The sequence below is a fragment of the Setaria italica genome, chromosome VI, assembly GCF_000263155.2.
Source record: "Setaria italica strain Yugu1 chromosome VI, Setaria_italica_v2.0, whole genome shotgun sequence".
Taxonomy (NCBI): Eukaryota; Viridiplantae; Streptophyta; class Magnoliopsida; order Poales; family Poaceae; genus Setaria; species Setaria italica.
Genome location: NC_028455.1, coordinates 1,169,627 through 1,186,883, shown reverse-complemented (window position 1 = coordinate 1,186,883; position 17,257 = coordinate 1,169,627). Strand labels below are relative to the sequence as shown.

Genomic DNA, 17,257 nt, shown 5'->3' with positions numbered 1-17,257 from the left:
TGGTTCTACGGACTAAAATTTAGTCCATGTCACATCGAATGTTTAGATACTAATTAAGGGGGTGTTTAGGAGGGGGCTATTTTAGCCGGATTTTAGTCCCTAACTTCCTCCTAAATAGGAGGGCTAAAACAGGGGATCAAAATCCATTAGTCCCTCCAAGGGGTGCTAATATAAAATGGACTAAAGGAGGCTAAAAGTGGTCCCTCCGAACCAATTTCCCCCCTTGTCCCCTCCTCTCTCTCCTCCACGCGCCTCCCGCAAAAAATCCTCGCCGCCTCCGCCCGCCCCGCGGCCTCCGCTGACCCCGCCGCCGTGCCCGCCACCTCACCAGATAGGCCTCGGCTCCTCTACCTCCGGCGCTGCCCGCTTCACCTCCGCAAGGAGGAGCTCTACGATTTCTAGCTTCACCTCTCCACCGCGAAGCCACGCACTGCTGCCCCGGTGTTCGCCATGGCGCAGTGCCGCCCATACGTTGCGGGCCCCGACTGCATCGCCTGCTTTGACGCCGCCACCGCGCGCCTCCCGGGCAACACGCAGCTCTGCAACGGCGTGTACACGGCGGCGCAATGCCTCAAGGTGGTGGTAGGGAACATCGATGGGTGCCCGCCCAACTCCGATGGAAGCACCGTCGACGCTGGCTGCTACATGAGATACTCCGATAGGCCATTCTTCCCGGCGAACGCGACTGCGGATCCGAGGCGACCGGCCGGATCCTCGCTCCCCATCCTCGGTCTTGGAGCGTGACGCGAGGAAGTGGAGCTTGGCGGTGGCGTCCGGGTCAGCGTCCGCGAGCTTGGTGACGGCATCGCGGCAACCACAGGGAGTACATTGGGTGCTAGGGAGCCGCACTTTGCCAGTAGGAGTGGCGGAGGAGTTGGGGATGAGGAGCACGAAGAAGTTGAGAAGGAAGAAGTAGAGAAGGGATAAAGGAGATGAGAGAAAGTAGGGGTAAATGAGTCTTTGTCAATACATGTGCTAAAGTTTAGCCCCTCACCAAAACACCTCAAAGGGCTAAAGTTTAGCACTCCATTTGAGGGGGCTAAAGTTTAGCCCCTTCCTTCCAAGCAGGGCCTAAGAGTATTAAATATAGACTAATTATAAAACCAACTGTATAAATGGAGCTTAATAGTTTCATCTCGCGAATTAGCCTCCATCTGTGCAATTGATTTTATAATTAGATCCTGTTTGGATACCCTGTGCTAAACTTTAGCCCCCCTCAAATGGAGGGCTAAAGTTTAGTCCCCTCGGGCTACTTGGATACTAGGCTATACTTTATCACCTAACTCCTTTCCCTCCTTTCCACGCACAGGTTGTATCTTTTATTTATGAAAATATCATGCCATGTTGAACAGGATCTAAAGTAGAAGAACAAACAATTGCATTTGATTCAAGTAGACCTGACATTGATCTGGAGTAGGTTCATAAGGAAATTCAGCAGCAAACTCTTCCATTGCCACAGGCTTTGGGTACGGAGGTCTGCTCTGCCTCATCCTTTGCAAATACAACTCCATCAGGTTGACAACCATCTTCTGAACAGCAAGCTTCCCTTTGAGCCTCCGCTTCTCCCAGGTAGAAGGATAATTCAGGTTGCTCAAATACCGCGGTCTCTTCTTCTCATGAGGCCTGAAAAGGACATCAATCTGGATAAATGGTTAACGTGAATTTTTAATTTCCAGTAGAGATCGAGATAATGGTTTGTAGGTCATAACATATCATGAATGTATTCGTTGCCACCAATGGAAATTGCAAAGTCACTGACATCCCAAAAGTGGCAGTTCGAAATTTTGGTTACTAATACCAACTAGCATTTTCAATTGGAGTACAAATTGAAGTGTTGCGAAGCAGAGAAGCAGTATAATGCGTAATGGCAAGTGGATGAGGACTTGGCCATACAGGTTGTGCCCCAGCTCCCGCGGGTCCACCCTGTGCCCCAACGAGCTCCCCGCTGCCACCTCTTCCTCCGCATCTCCCCCTCCTCGTCGCCGTCTGCCTTGGCTTCCCCGCTGCCACCACCGCTGTCCCTGCGAAGCTGGTTGAGGCCAAGGCGCAGAGCTGGCGACAGAGGCCGCGGCGGCCGTGGCTGCGCCAGCACGAGGCGCAGGCGACGGGTGGAGGCGGAGCAGGAGCAGAGGGTGGGGATGGGGATGGTGCGCCGCAGGCGGAGGGGCGCGGGAGGAGGTGAACGCGCGGAGGCGCAGTGGCTATGGCGGCGGCGGAGGAGCGGGAGGCCGAGGAGGAAGAGAGATGCGTGACGGCGATCGCGACGAGGAAGGGGCAGGCGGTGTGGGGAGGGGATGAAGGATGGCGGCGCGGAGAAGAAAGAGGGCAGGTAGTGCGGGTGCGGGAGGACAATGAGGGAAAGGGGTGCAGGACGATCACTTTTAGCACCATTTAACCTCTTTCAGCACCCCTGGAGGGGGCTAAAGTAAAGGGGGTTAAAGTTTAGCACCCGCACCTTGTTTGACTCCCAGGGATTAAAATGGGGCTAAGGTGGCTAAACTTCAGCACAGCAAGTATAATAAGGGGCTGTAAGCTGGCTGAATGCTGACATGGAGGAGAGAGAAGAGGTGAGAGAGGAGAAGCGGGTTATAAGCTTACAGCCGACTTGGGCACAGGAACCAAGAAACTTTGTGAGAATGACTTGTGGACCATGTATTAATGGTGAAGAGCTAACCATTGTATGAGTGGGCTAGGAAAAAGCTGAGAGAAACCTTACAGCCCGCTTGCTAGCTGCGTTATTAAACTTGCTCTTAAGATCATGTTTAGTCTGCTGTGTCCTCGCAAAGCCGCCGGCCTATACCTGCAACTCTGCCTATACCGTGTGGACCTGGAGCAGGACCGACGAATAGCACAGCTTGGAGGAAGGAATTCAAGGGCCCGCCGTTCTCGCAAAGCCCGCTTTCGGAGACCGGCGACCAGACGACGAATCCAATCAACAGGAGACCTTTCAAGTCCATCCCCTATTCCCCTCCCTCCCTCCACGGAAGCTTCTTCAATCCCAACGTGGTCCCGATCATTACGTGTCCCTGCGGATTGATTGTCACGTGCGCCCTACATATATATAAACTCCCCGTCGTCGTCAAGCTCCGGCCCCCACCCAGTTGCCGCCCTCACCGGTTACCCTGTCTGTCTGGCCCTTCAATGCCTTGCCTTGCCTAGCGGCACAGGGCCCCAAGCAAGCGAGACCGGCCGGCGCGGCGCGACTAGCCATGAGCACCAAGAATCTTAAGCAGCAGCAGCCGCAAGAGCTGCCCATGGTGGTGGCGGGCATGGCCGCCGCCGCCGCCGCGTCGTGCCCCGTCAGGACCAAGCTCCTGCTCTTCGCCGCCCTCGGCTTCGTGCTCGGCGTCGCGGTCACCGTGTCCCTCCTCATGGGCTCCTCCTCCTCCTACACGGCGGCGTCGCTCCACGGGCTTCTCTTGCCGCCCTCCGCCGCCACCGCGAACGCCGTCCAGGACCGGCAGCGGCAGCAGCCGCACGCGGCGGCGCGCGCACCACCGCCGCCGAAACAAGAGCCGCCGGTATTACCGGCGATGATCCGGCCTCGGTCGTCCGAGCCACCGCCGGTGGGCACGGCGGGCGTTGGTAATAGCGCTGCCGCCCCTCCACCACCGACGCCGACTGTTGGCGCCTCCCGCGGCGGTGACAGTGGCATCAGCGTCGCCGGCGCCGCGGCCGACGACGAGGAGCTGATGGCCCTGGCGGCGACCGCGCCGAGGAAGGTGCCGCGCGGCGCGGCCCCCAAGGTGGCGTTCCTGTTCCTCACGCGCTGGGACCTGCCCATGGCGCCGCTGTGGGACAAGTTCTTCGCCGGCCACCGCGGCCGCTACTCCGTCTACGTCCACACCGACCCGGCGTTCAACGGCTCCGAGCCGCCGGAGACCTCCGCCTTCTACCGGCGGAGGATCCCCAGCAAGGTGCGCTCTTCAACTCCCATCATCCATGGCTACGCGTCCAATGCATTAATCATCTCATGGAAAGCCATTACATTGCACATTAGTGTATAATAAGTAGGGTTTAATTATCTGCAAATGCACGAATGCTCCGAATTCAGTTCGCCAGATGGGCACCGATTAATTGAGATGCAGGGGATCCCGGATCCATACGGAAAGTATTCCGATTGGAGTAGGTGTCACTGCATGTGGTTTACAAGATGACAAGCAAATCCACATCACGTCAGTAGAGCTAGCTATAGGGCGTGCCAATTGTCGAGTGGCGCCGCACGGAAGGAATTTTCGCTTCTTCCACATGCAAACCACAGTGGCGGGCGATGAGTTCCAGGGCTAGAACAAGCTTCTGTTGCTTTGTCTTGTCTACTCCCTCTGTCTCTTTTTATCTGTCTCTGGAAAACCGTATTTTCCTCACAAACCGACAAATAATAAGGGACGGAGGAAGTTTTCCTCACAAATCCACTTCCCGAGCAACGAGCAACAATTAATAAGGGACGGAGGGAGGAGATGGCAAAATTAGCAAGGGTTTGTCAGTAGCAATATTCACTTTCTATTTAGTGCTCGATCACTTTCTATTTAGCTAACCGGTGGGCATCTACGAAAGAAAGCTATACCTCCTCCGATCCATTAATTAGGAAATTTCCAATCACTGAAAATCTTTCGAGTCAATAAAAAGTATTGAATCAAGAAATATTGTAGGAATTGTTGAAACAACAACTACCATATAATATATTTAAATCGGCAATTTACAGTAAAAAAAAGAGTTGAGTTAATGAGAAAATGTTAAATCAACATTCATTGTAATAATGTTGAATAAGTAAATTCAGCAAGTAAAAAATTGAGTCAGCAAGGATAGGACATGAACCAGAGCATCCTAAAAAAATAAAGTAATGGGGAATAGTGGTAAAAATGAAATAGATGAGGAAATTAAAAATAAAGTTATGGGGAATAGTAGTAATAAATGAAATAGATGAGAAAATTAGCTAACATTTGAAATTGACCATACTTGATTAAGCAGTAATCGACCACTAAATTAAATTGCAAATTCTCATTATATTGGTCCTGAACTCTGAAGCAAGGAAGGTCCGAGGTTCCCCAGAATCACCTTGCTTGCTGTGTTGTGACTTGTGACACGACGTGCCTTGTGCACTTGGAAAGCACCGCCAGCTGCTTCATCAACAGGATTGGTATTTGGCACACTCAAAGCTTTCTCTGATTAGTTAATGCCTACGTACATAGTGAGCACGCCACGCTATGATAATACTACAATGTATCGCGAATACCTAATGAGTAATGAATGAAAACGTCAGGATCAATGTATCACCTGCCACGTTGGTTGAAAAGCACTCCCTCCGTTCCATTCCAACTGGAGAGTCAAACTATTTTATATCTGATCAAAATTATAAAAAAAAATTACAAAAATTTATGGTACCGAATAGATACTATAAAAATATATTTAATGAAAAATCTAATAGTATAATAAATGTTAGTACTTTACTGTATAAATTTGGGCAAACTTGAGATGCTTTGACTTTTGAAAAAAATTGGAATGACTTATAATTTGGAATGGAGGGAGTACTCATCCATAAATCCATGATTGATGATGGAAGCTATACACTACTAAAAACTGAGCATTGTTCCTAGCCCTTAGTACTGATTGGTTTTTGACCCGGTACTAATATGAATATTAGTATCAGGTCTAACGCCTAGTTCCCTAGGAGCCCCACAGTACTGATTGGGAGCTCCAACCTAGTAGCCATATCGGGTGGAGCCTCCACCCGGTACTAATGTGCCTAAGGGCCTTTAGTACCGGGTGGCCACCTGGTACTAACCCCCAGTCACACTCACCCCCGCGCGCCTCCTTGTCCACTCCCTCCTTCCCCGGCCTCTCCCGTCCCTCTCTCTCCTCCTCCCCTTCTCTGTTGCCGCCCCTTCCCCCTCCCTCTCCCGTCCCTCTCTCCCCTGCCTCTCCCGCCACCGCCGCCCTCGTCCCCACCCTCTCCCCCTCTCTGTCGCCGGCCCCTCCCTCTTCCGCCCCCGCTCCCTCCCTCTCCCAACCCCGCTGACCCTCCCCTTCCCCCTCTGCTCGCCTCTCATCGGCAGTGAGGAGTGGCAGCGGGGCGAGGTGCAGGGCAATGCTTGGGCGGCGGGGTGAGTTGCGGGGCACGCGAAGGTGCTCGGCGATGCACGGGGGAGTGGTGGCCAGCCGGAGGTGTCGGGGCGCAGGGGTGCGGCGGCGGGGTATAGGTATTTTCTTTTTTTTTTGGTCCAAGGCTGATGGTGGTGGCACCACCACGCCCCTCTCCCTCCCTCTCCCTCTCCCCCACCTCCCCTCAGATTTCAGCGGGGCAGCGTGGTGGTGCCGGCGGGGTGCGGCCGGCCAGATCCGGCGGGGCCGCAGATGTCGACGGCCGGCGGGGCGGCGGCGGCCAAATCTGGTGGGGTGCAACCGGCAAGATGCGGGTCGTGGGGGAGGGGCAGCTGGTGCCGACGGGGCGCGGTGGCGGGGCAGCTAGGCGTGGCCGGCAGGATGCAGGGCTGGGTGGCCGACCGGATTTTTTTATTTTTTAATACCCCTTTAGTACCGGTTATTTGACGCGGTACTAGACCTTTAGTTCGGAAATAGCAATACCGGTTGTACAACCGGTACTAAAAAGAAGTAGGAACCGGCACTGAAGGAACTTTTCCTAGCATTAATACGCCAAACCCTCTCTATAATCAAAACAACAAGCACTCGCTTGCTTCTCGGAATTACAAATTTATATTTTTTTCATTTGTAAGCAATCAATCACTCAATTTAGAATGCTTTTTTCGTTAGATAAAGTCTTTGGCCTTTAGTCACAAACAAATGACATCTAGAGGCTGTCTCAAGTCAACTCTTCCAAAATTTGGTTACAAATTAGTGAGTTAAGTTTGGATACCTGAAAACAGTACGAGTTCTCAAATGTGATTTTTTAAGATCACTTTTTAGCAAAAAAAATAGCCGTGTTGATGACAGTCGATTTTAATAGATTGCACGTTTGTACATGCAGGAGGTGAAATGGGGCGAGGTCAGCATGGTGGAGGCGGAGCGCCGGCTGCTAGCGCACGCGCTGCTCGACGACCCCTCCAACGCCCGGTTCGTCCTCCTCTCGGAGTCGCACGTCCCGCTCTTCGACTTCCCCACCGTCCACTCCTACCTCATCAACTCTACCAAGGTGTTCCTCGAGTCCTACGACCAGCCCGGCGCGACGGGCCGCGGCCGGTACAGCCGCCGCATGAGCCCCGTCGTCGCCGCCGCGCAGTGGCGCAAGGGCTCCCAGTGGTTCGAGCTGGACCGGGGCCTCGCCGCCGACGTGGTCGCGGACCGCGTCTTCTTCCCGGTATTCAGGCGCTACTGCAAGCGCAGCTGCTACGCCGACGAGCACTACCTGCCGACATTCCTCAACGTCCGGCGGCCGTCGGCGGGCGCCAACCGGAGCCTGACGTGGGTCGACTGGTCCCGCGGCGGGCCGCACCCGGCGCGGTTCACGAGGATGGAGGTCACCGTCGACTTCCTCCGGTGGCTCAGGGGCGGCGCCGGCAGCACGTGCGAGTACAACGGCAGGACCACCGACGTCTGCTTCCTTTTCGCTCGGAAGTTCCTGCCCAACTCGCTCACCAGGTTCTTGAGATTCGCGCCCAAGGTGATGGGTTTTGGGTAAAACCATCGGCGTTGAAATTGGGGCCACGGTGCCCACATTCTTTGATTCATGTCTTGTTCCAGATGAGTGCGTGTAAAGGGAATGAATTTCTTGTAATTTAAATTCTTCTTTTGAAAAATTCTTTTGTAAAGGACACTCTCTCGATAAAAAAAGCATCAGTTAGGATTCCTACAGTTCAAACTCTTTTAACACTATGTTTAAAAAATAAAAAAAATCCCTAAAAATTATAAAGATTGAAAATGTAAACAGATGTTACTAGATTCATGATGAAACATACATCTAAAAATGTTTTTATTACTTTTGTTCGAAATATCATATTTTCATAGAAATTATTGGTTATAAAGCTTCATCTCATCTCGGTGTCCTAAATGACGTGTAATTAGAACCAGATTTAGTATTAATAGATTAGTGGGACTATCTAAAGGCTGCATCATGCATTGCAGTGTTGATGATGTCCCCGCAGGCTGTGGCTCATTTTGGGCCATCGCTTGCAAGCAGCCCAGTCAGCTTCAGAACGTATGGAGCAGGCTATGGAGGCCCACGTTATGGAGCTGCTGACCGTAACGTGGCCCGAGTAATCCAGCAGGCCCAGGTGCTCATGAGAAGAACCAGCCTAAACTTTGAACTGGGCTGTAAGAACGCTGATTGGGCTGCTTGCAAGCGACGGCCCCAAATGAGCCAGCCTGCGCACATCGCTATATGCATGCAGCCTATATGCAGGCCTAGGTGCGCTATGGTTGAGCCACGAATTTATTATTCGCGCGAGAATGCATGGATGGGCTGTTTGGGCTAGTTCTTATTGTCCAGGAGCAGCAGCACCAGGGCTGCCTCGATTCTTTCCAGCCCAGGCCCAGCACATGGCATCGCAGTTCTTTTTTTCCGTGTTTTACTCCCTTTATGTTTCTTTTTTCCCCCTGTGTTATTTTCTAATGCTCATTTGCTTCTTTCTTTTAGGTGGACTACACTGTGAGGAACCGTTTCCTTGTCATAGTGTTGTTGAAGGGTTTTACAAGCGGCTGGTGGTCTAACGGTGACACCAGAATGGAAGGTAAGGCAAGCGGCCAAGATGGCGGAACTCTTCTTCTGGCTGGGCTGTAGGAACTTTTTTTATTTTTTTATTTTTTATTTTAGCATTTTGCAAAAATATATAGTTGGATGAAAAAATTGCAAAACTAGGCTATTGTCGTCGGCTGGGCCGGCGGTAAGGCCCTTCCGCCGGCCCAGCCGGCAGTAACGGGTACACCCTCCGCACCACACTTTTAAAAAATCGTAACTAATTCATATTAACTTGGATGGAGATAAACTATATATAAACTTGTAGATCTCGATGAGATCTACAACTTTGTAGTTAAAACTTTTTTCATTTGATGTCATATTGGTGCTCAAATAATTGACATAAGGGCTTACGGCCGGCCCAGCCGGCGACAGTAGCTTAGTTTTGCAATTTTTTCATCTAACTATGTATTTTTGCAAAATGCTAAAATAAAAAATATAAAAATAAAAAAAGTTCGGGCTGTAGGCTTGCTGGGGCTGACTGGCCCAAGTAATCCATTAGGCCCAGGTGGTCCTGAAGAAGAACCAGCCCAAACTTTGAAAGGAAACCAGTACGACGAAGAGCCCCCTTGAACAGAATCCCTTGGAATCCGTCTTCCATCTTGCTGCGGTGCGCACGCGCTATCTCCATGTGCGCATAATTTCATATAGTTTCCACTTATTGACAAGGACAATTAGGCCACGTTGACATCGGAGCAGCAGCATCCATGGCGCGGTTGGTAGCCAGGTAGGTAAGTAGTGGCTGACTAGTGAGGTCAACGCGACGCGCTGCCAACCTGAGCTTCCATGAAGCTAATAAGCAAACATCGGCCAGCCTATGCCTGAAGTTCCAAGCATCATGGATCCTAACATGCCATGCCTATCTCTCAAACATTCTCAGGAACATGCCCTGCTCCCTGACAGAGCTTCTCCATGTGATCGCCATTCTTCTTCAGTCCGAGCTTCCACACAGGGCACTATAAGTGTGGAACCCATCTCGAAGATATGCAACATCAAGAACAAAGGATAGATCAAAGGTTGAGTATTAGTTCATCTCTGTCACCATCTCCTTCTTGCCATTCCATGCCGCTGACGGCGTCGTTGCTGCTGCTGCTAATGGCAATGGCGGCTCGGCCGGGAGTGGCAAAGTTACTGTACGATCAGATCGAGGTCACCTGGGGCGGTGACCACAGCTTCTACTACATGGAGCAGCCGGGAGTGGACGTCCTCGCGCTCTGCCTCGAGGAGACCAACGGCGGCTCCGGGTTCGCCTCCAAGGATGCCTACCTCTTCGGCCGCTTCGACATCGACATCATGCTCGTCGCCAACAACTCCGCCGGCACCGTCGCCACCTTCTACGTAAGTTACCTAACTCCGTCTCCGTCCCCCGCCGTCGCCACGGCCCACGGCATATGATGATATGGATCTGCTTGGCCGTTCGGGCGCGGTCACCGCCGCCGGTCAGTGTATGATCGTGATACGGTTGGTCTCTCTGATGTGATATATGCAGCTGTTGCCGGACGAAGTGCCGTGGCAGTACCACGACGAGATCGACCTGGAGTTCCTGGGCAACGCCACCGGCGAGCCGTACACGCTCCATACCAACATCTTCGTCGACGGTGCCGGCGGCCGCGAGCAGCAGTTCCGCCTCTGGTTCGACCCCACCACCGACTTCCACACCTACTCCATCGAGTGGAACCCCAAGCACATCATGTGAGCACCTTGAACTGCAGTTCTATGGGCCGTCATTTCGTCAACTTCAACAAGGAAAGGTCAATAATCTCACATTGTTCCTGCTCGATCGTTTGCAGAATCCTCGTCGACGGCACGCCGGTGCGCGCGTACAAGAACCACGGCGTGCCGTTCCCGACGTGGCAGCGCATGCGGCTGCACGGCACGCTGTGGAACGCCGACGAGTGGGCGACGCAGGGCGGCCGCGTCAAGACGGACTGGACGCGGGCGCCCTTCTACGCCTACTACCGGAACCTCCGCGTGACGCCGTGCGTGCCGTCGCCCGGCGTGGCGTGGTGCGGCGACGAGCCGCCGGAGTCGGCGTGGTTCGAGCGGCGGCTGGACAAGGCGGCGCTCAAGGAGGCGCAGGAGAAGCACATGATCTACGACTACTGCGTGGATGAGAAGCGGTTCAAGGAAAAGGGGCTCCCCAAGGAATGCACCACGGAGTAATCAGAGTCTGTTCGTTCACGCGCGTCCGAAGTGTAGCCCTTTTCTTCGTTTAGTTTTTGACAGAAATTTGCCTCCCTTGCTTGGGTTGTACTCCTCTCCGTTTCAAATTATAGGTCATTTTGACTTTTCTACATTTATATTCATAGGCATATACTATATTAAAAAACTAAAATGACCTACAAATTGGAACAGGTGAATTGGAACAGGGTGAGTAACTTAGAATTCAGAGGAATGCATAAATTTTTAGGAGGTTGCTGGTGATAGAGAAGTGGAACGCCAGGCCCAGGCAGGAGTCTTCCTTCTCTTATGATTGGGCTGGGCGACATATGACTGGCAGGCAATGTGCTGGGCCAGCGCTTTGAATGCACGGCCCCGTCCGTCTAACTGCCCTTCCAGAAAAAAAAAAAGGAGGAGATTCGCATGTATGCTTAGCAGGCCTCTTTGAATTGAAGGCTGGTGCAGAGAGAGAAGGGGAACGCCAGGCCCACCAGGGTGTGTCTTCCTTCCCTTACCAGTTGGGCTGGGCCGCATGATTGTCTGCTAATGGACTTTTTTTTTTGATAAAGGATCTGCTAATGAATTGAATGGTCGCTTCCGCAGCCCATACTGATAGGAATGAGCTATTGAGCTGGGCCAAGGATGTTGCCAAAAAAGCTTGTGCCAGTCTCTTGGCCCCCCCCCCCTCTTTTTCTTTTTTTAGGCATTCCGAAGTTACACGAGCTTGTTTCTGCCATCAAATGTTTGCTTGCATTACGAGGAAGAGCCAGGCAGCCAAGGCGTGTGTTTGAAACTTCGTATCCGAATAATTGAGGTAGGCACTAGGCAGTGTAAAATTTCTATCCGAATGAGAGAAACTATGTATGGTGTCTGACCAAAGGATACCGCAGCTGACAGCAAAACAAAAACTAGAAGTTACCACGTGCAACGTGCAAGCATCAAGTTCTAATGTTAAGGGTATGTGTTGCCTCATCCATACATAGTCTATAGCGTAGCATGTACCGTAGAGTCTATAGCAATGCGAGAGTGGTTGAGACTAGAGACTTGAAAGGACTTGAGCTTCTGTCAACTCCTGAAGGCGCTCCTGTTGGTCCTTGATGCTGGTCATGGCTCCAACAAGACTAACTTCGTCATCCCGCCGCATCTTGGACTCCCTCTCAAGGTCCTTCTCTACCTTCTCCAAGCGGGCCTTGAGCTGGTCGTTTTCTTCTGCAAGACGACTATGGGCATTCCTCCAGTCAGTTACTTGATTCCTCAGTATGACCTCCTGACCCTTGAGCTCTACAAAGGACAAGAACAAATTGTCAGAGACAACACCAACTGCAACAAGGCGAGCAACAGATCATGGATATGACTTCTCACCTTCAAGCTTCTGATTCAATGACTTGTTGCGCGCCACCACACGATTTTTCTCGAACTCAGCCTCTCGTTGTTCGACCTGGAATGACGCAACTGCACTGTCATACTTTGCCAAGAACTCGGTAGTGCGACGACGCTCCTCGAGGATTTCTTTCTCCAACAGCGCTACACGGCGCGCAGCTTCACTCCGCTCCTGCATAACCTGGAGATTTCGGCAGGACTTCTCATGCAAGCCCTGCACATCAAGCAATTAGTACTCGCCACAAGTGTTAGTAGCGCTGATCGACAGGAAAGAGTACTCAAGATGCACCTAGGAACTCACCTGGGTATAAGCAACCAACAGTTGATTCAAGTCCATGAAGTCCGAGATTGCCGGTAGCTCTTCCGGGGGGCTTTCGAAAGTCTCAATCTTCTTTGACACCCCTGGAACCTCAGGCGTCAGACTTGATTTCCCGCCAGGCACCAAGACTAACTCCTGGATGAACGAGGCCTCTGCCCTAGACAAATCTCTGGTTGCTTCCTGATCAGGCCCAGAGGATTGCGCAGTCTCCTCCTCAGACGACTTCATGCCCGGCACGTCTACAGCAACAGTACCCTCGGTACTCGCCGCTGGAGAAGCTTCAATGGGTACAGTCACGGGAGGCAGACTGCTAACAAGAACTTCGTCAATACAAATAGGAAACAATAATTGTCAGCTACAACACATGCTGATGATTTCAATAATTTTTTCAGCAGAGATAATCTGTACAAATTGAAATTTAGGCTTCCCATAGTCTTAGATTCACCCATTGCTGAAGTTATTTTGACAGTATCCATGGTTACCAGGAATTATAAAAGATTCTCAGGTGTCTCGGACATCGTACAGGAAAAATAACTTAGCATATGGTCGATTTTGGAATCAACGTGACAAGCAACAGTTAGGCAACAGATTAAGCTGTGAAACATTTATATTAACCTCAGGCAGACTACCATTGCCTAATTTCCCAAGACCGTCAAGTTGCTGACACTACCGGAAACAGGAAGTTTGCCGAGTGCCTCAGGCACTCGGCGAAGGCCAAAAACACTCGGTAAAGAGTTTGCCGAGTGTAACACTCGGCGAACCGCACTCGGCGAACTTTCCCTCAGCAAACGGTGGAGTTGCCGAGTGTCGAACGTCGGGCACTCGGCAAATGCTTTGCCGAGTGTCAAAAAGCACTCGGCAAACATTTTCGGAAAAAAATAAAAAAAATAGAAACACCGGCCGCCGCCGGCCATGGCCACCACGCTGCCACAAGCCGCCACGCCTGCTGCCGCCCGCCACCACGCCGCCTCGCACGCTGCCGGATCCGCGCCAGATCCGGAGGGGAGAGAGCTGGGGCCACCGGATCCGCGCTGGAGGGGAAGAAGGGGGCGCGGATCCGGCCGGAGGGGAGGGAGCCGGGGAAGGAGAGGCCAGATCCGGCTGGAAGGGAGGGAGCCAAGGAAGGACAGCGCGGATCCGGCCGGAGGGGAGGGAGTCGGGGAAGGAGAGGGAGGGCGGCGGCGGGGGACGCCGGGCGGCGGTGGCAGGGAGAGAGGAAGGTGGGGGGCGGGTGGGGGTGGCGGAGGAATGAAGACGAGGGGGCCGGGTGCGGTGCCGGGGACTATAAGTCCTGCGCGGTTGGGGAAAAAAATCACCGAGTGTCCTAGGTGTAGAACTCGGTGAAGGGTTGTTTGCCGAGTGTCTAACATAGGACACTCGGCAAAGCTCTTTTAAAAAAAATTAAAAATTATCCAACAGTTTTTAAAAAATAGTAAAAAATTCACATGAAATAATATATATTCTCTATTGACTATAAAAAAGTTTTGTAGTCAAATAAAAACTCGATCGTCATTTTGACTCCAAATCTTATACAATCCTTCTCAACGTTACTATTCTTCTTCTGAAATGCTTCGGTTTGTAAACATCGTACGTGAGGAAATGTGCAAAACATTCTCAATTTTTTTCCACAGCCTCCACGTATGACATCATCACATCATGACAAATCTCATAATTTTCAGACTTTGCTTGTTTTTTTATAATTTAAAAATACCACTACCACACGTTCGTGGTTGTGTTTCCTGAACAAGATTTTCGAAATTTCTTTTCATTTCACGGGTCAGGTCTCAAATTGGGCCAAATAACATGAATATCATTTTTCTACTCATTTTATTCTATAACTTGAATCACTTGCGGTTCAAATTTGGCTTATACCAAAAATTTTCTTGAAATACAATTAATTAAATAAATATAGCAAACAAATTTAAAAATATACTAAACTTTAACATTGAGTACCATAAAGTATATGGGAAGTAGAAAAAATTTCAAGGTGGAAAGAGGAAAAAAATTATTATTTTGCCAAGTGTAAAAAAAAACACTCGGCAAACCCCACTCTTTGTCGAGTGTTTTTTTTGACACTTGGCAAACCCACTCTTTGCTGAGTGTTTTTTGCCGAGTGTTCTCAGCCCGGCACTTGGCAAAAAGCTTGTTTGCCGAGTGTTCGAAAAAAAAACACTCGGCAAAAAAAAACACTCGGCAAATTTAAGGTTTCCGGTAGTGTGAGGTTACTACTGGCAGAATGAAACATGATATAGAAGGAAGGCATTTGGATATAATTAAGTTTAATTGATTTCCACAATTCCAGCCAGTTTGTTTAGAAGACCTAGGGGTTCTTCGATATGATGCTGATTCGCTGGGTGCCACCTACTTCTAAGGATCCATGTTGTTGGTAACTGAACAAAACCTTTCAATAATTTGATACGTAGAATCAAAATAGTGAAGAAAACAGAGCACAACGCTGGCACGCTATTATGCACTTTCAGATTGAAGAACCCACAAAGAACAATTATGTGTTGGGCTCAAACCAAGAGATCAGTTCGTCACCTTTGTGTTATACTCTATCATTCTCTACTATAGGCAAGGGTGGATCGACTGGTCCCGGAGCTAATCGCAATTTAATCGTTGCCTAGTCACGATTAGCATCTAGTTGGTACCCTAGCGACTAGACTCAGCATAAAGATTTGAAAACATTGATCCATATTACTCCCAGCAACCAGCACATCCTGTTGATTCCTCAAAGGTTTCAAGAATAACATGGCAGAAACCTTAACTGCTGAAAAAAAGAGAGCAAAAGGCTGCATGAAAAAAAATTGTGCTCAAGTAAAAGTGGGAGGCAACGCTGAAGTTACCTGAGACCCAGGAACTTGGGGAATTCGGATGGAATAAAGTGTGCACATAATTCTTTCTTTGCCTTGACGATGTCAGCATCAGCAGGATCATCCTCCCCTTCGAGGTATGTAATGACTGAGCCCATCACTTGCATGTTACTCAAGTCGATGGAAACTAATGAGAATCTGCCACCATCCCAGTCAAGCAATGAAAGGTGCGCAACATTGGCCTTATCCAAGAATGTATTTACCTCTTGGTACTTATCTTCGTCTTTCTCATTCGCATGCTACTTCCTCGATGTAGGCACATGCAGAGACAAGTGAATACATTTACCTCTTGGTACTTATCTTCATCTTTCTCATTCGCATGCTACTTCCTCGATGTAGGCACAGGCAGAGACAAGTGACATCGGGAATGAGTTCCAGTGGTGCCTGGAGAATAAATATGATTGTTTTTTTAATCATTTCATTTGGAGCATATATTTATCTCCATCAACTGCATGGTATGACTTGAATTTTACATATTCTGAAAAATGGTGCAGCAAATGACCATGGTGCTGCCAGAGTTGCCATGAGCTACAGCAATGAAACAGAGCAAGCATCTGGACTTCCGGAGGTAGAGAACTCATGCAGATTGCTTTGGTGGCATCATATTGTTCTGTCAAACACTCAGTTTACTGAAAATCTTTCACCAATTGGTGGCACTGCTTCTGCTACCGTGTGCCATCGGCAGAGAGAATGAATAAAACCTTGTTTGCAATGTTGTATTTCGTGCAACTATTCACTTCTGCCAGGTCATGAGCTACATGATAATACAGCTCTCACGTCCTTTTGAGCTCATATCCCATCTCGTAGACCAATTTTGCATGTAGGGGCGTGACAACCTGGTAATCATTAGGTATGAAATATCACAAAAATCTGAATGAACACAAGTGTCCATTCCACGCGCACCTGTCTGTATTTTACAATTTGATTGATGGCATTAGATCCCTGTAAAAATAACACAATAGTCCCTCAAATTGACCTGTGTTTTTAGTGAGGAGTTTCATTGTGCAAAGGTAAGCTACCATGAAACATGATTGCAGGATTTTTAACTCGCATGGCATTTAGAAGACGTTAGCAAGGCATGGACACATCATCTAGCATTATCATATAGTTCAACGGATGAGCCTGGTAAAGGTGTTTTTCCTGGCTATTTATAGTACACAAGTGCAGGGAACACACAAAGGCTGAGCACTAAACTCAGAATTGAAGTAGCCAATCAACAAAGTCGGCAGTAGAATCCAGCACAACGTCATCTAAGAACCGGAAAATGAAGAAGCAACACACATGACGACGGTGGCCAGCCGATATGGTGACAGGACTTATGGATGGTTCTCTCTCTCCCTGCAATACAGTAGCAAGAACTTCATCAATACAAATAGGAAACAATAATTGTCAGCTACAACACATGCTGATGATTTCAACAATTTTTCAGCAGAGATAATCTGTACAAATTGAAATTTAGGCTTCCCATAGTCTTAGATTCACCCATTGCTGAAGTTATTTTGACAGCATCCATGGTTACCAAGAATTATAAAAGATTCTCAGGTGTCTCGGACATCATACAGAAAAAATAACTTAGCATATGGTCGATTTTGGAATCAACGTGACAAGCAACAGTTAGGCAACAGATTAAGCTGTGAAACATTTATATTAACCTCGGGCAGACTACCATTGCCTAATTTCCCAAGACCGTCAAGTTGCTGAGGTTACTACTGGCTGAATGAAACATGATATACAAGGAAGGCACTATGGATATAATTAAGTTCAATTTGATTTCCACAATTCCAGCCAGTTTGTTTAGAAGACCTAGGGGTTTCTTCGATATGATGCTGATTCGCTGGG

At 49.7% G+C, this 17,257-nt stretch overlaps 4 protein-coding genes across 4 annotated transcripts in view; 2 read left to right on the top strand and 2 right to left on the bottom strand.

The window, feature by feature from the left end:
- The first annotated feature begins 3,105 nt into the window (after positions 1–3,105).
- On the top strand, positions 3,106–7,806 carry LOC101756391. The gene is made up of 2 exons (XM_004972462.4): positions 3,106–3,917; positions 6,983–7,806. The coding sequence occupies exons 1-2, from the start codon at positions 3,210–3,212 to the stop codon at positions 7,631–7,633; spliced, it is 1,359 nt and encodes a 452-aa protein (XP_004972519.1). The 5' UTR covers positions 3,106–3,209; the 3' UTR covers positions 7,634–7,806.
- A 1,749-nt stretch (positions 7,807–9,555) lies between these two features.
- On the top strand, positions 9,556–10,941 carry LOC101753723 (xyloglucan endotransglucosylase/hydrolase protein 24). The gene is made up of 3 exons (XM_004974252.4): positions 9,556–10,024; positions 10,176–10,378; positions 10,477–10,941. Exons 1-3 carry the CDS (start codon positions 9,671–9,673, stop codon positions 10,847–10,849), a joined length of 930 nt encoding a protein of 309 aa, XP_004974309.3. The 5' UTR covers positions 9,556–9,670; the 3' UTR covers positions 10,850–10,941.
- Positions 10,942–11,761: 820 nt separating this feature from the next.
- Positions 11,762–12,826, bottom strand: LOC111257766. Its single transcript, XM_022827876.1, has 3 exons — positions 12,528–12,826; positions 12,209–12,440; positions 11,762–12,127 (listed from the first exon to the last, which is right to left on the bottom strand). Exons 1-3 carry the CDS (start codon positions 12,771–12,773, stop codon positions 11,883–11,885), a joined length of 723 nt encoding a protein of 240 aa, XP_022683611.1. The 5' UTR covers positions 12,774–12,826; the 3' UTR covers positions 11,762–11,882.
- Positions 12,827–16,486: 3,660 nt separating this feature from the next.
- LOC106804100 overlaps positions 16,487–17,257 on the bottom strand; it is a 29,145-nt gene continuing 28,374 nt past the window's right edge. The window contains exon 3 of the mRNA XM_014805412.2: positions 16,487–16,756. Within this exon, the coding sequence (XP_014660898.2) occupies positions 16,735–16,756 (22 nt within the window). The 3' untranslated portion in view covers positions 16,487–16,734. The remainder of the gene's footprint in view (positions 16,757–17,257) is intronic.

Coding starts and splice junctions, on each gene's coding strand:
- LOC101756391 (XM_004972462.4), top strand. CDS start 3,210: ATGAGCACCAAGAATCTTAAGCAGCAGCAGCCGCAAGAGCTGCCCATG. Junction 3,918..6,982: donor GGCGGAGGATCCCCAGCAAG/GTGCGCTCTTCA, acceptor TTGTACATGCAG/GAGGTGAAATGGGGCGAGGT.
- LOC101753723 (XM_004974252.4), top strand. CDS start 9,671: ATGCAACATCAAGAACAAAGGATAGATCAAAGGTTGAGTATTAGTTCA. Junction 10,025..10,175: donor GCACCGTCGCCACCTTCTAC/GTAAGTTACCTA, acceptor TGATATATGCAG/CTGTTGCCGGACGAAGTGCC. Junction 10,379..10,476: donor TGGAACCCCAAGCACATCAT/GTGAGCACCTTG, acceptor GATCGTTTGCAG/AATCCTCGTCGACGGCACGC.
- LOC111257766 (XM_022827876.1), bottom strand. CDS start 12,773: ATGAAGTCGTCTGAGGAGGAGACTGCGCAATCCTCTGGGCCTGATCAG. Junction 12,441..12,527: donor TGTTGGTTGCTTATACCCAG/GTGAGTTCCTAG, acceptor CTTGATGTGCAG/GGCTTGCATGAGAAGTCCTG. Junction 12,128..12,208: donor ATTGAATCAGAAGCTTGAAG/GTGAGAAGTCAT, acceptor TGTCCTTTGTAG/AGCTCAAGGGTCAGGAGGTC.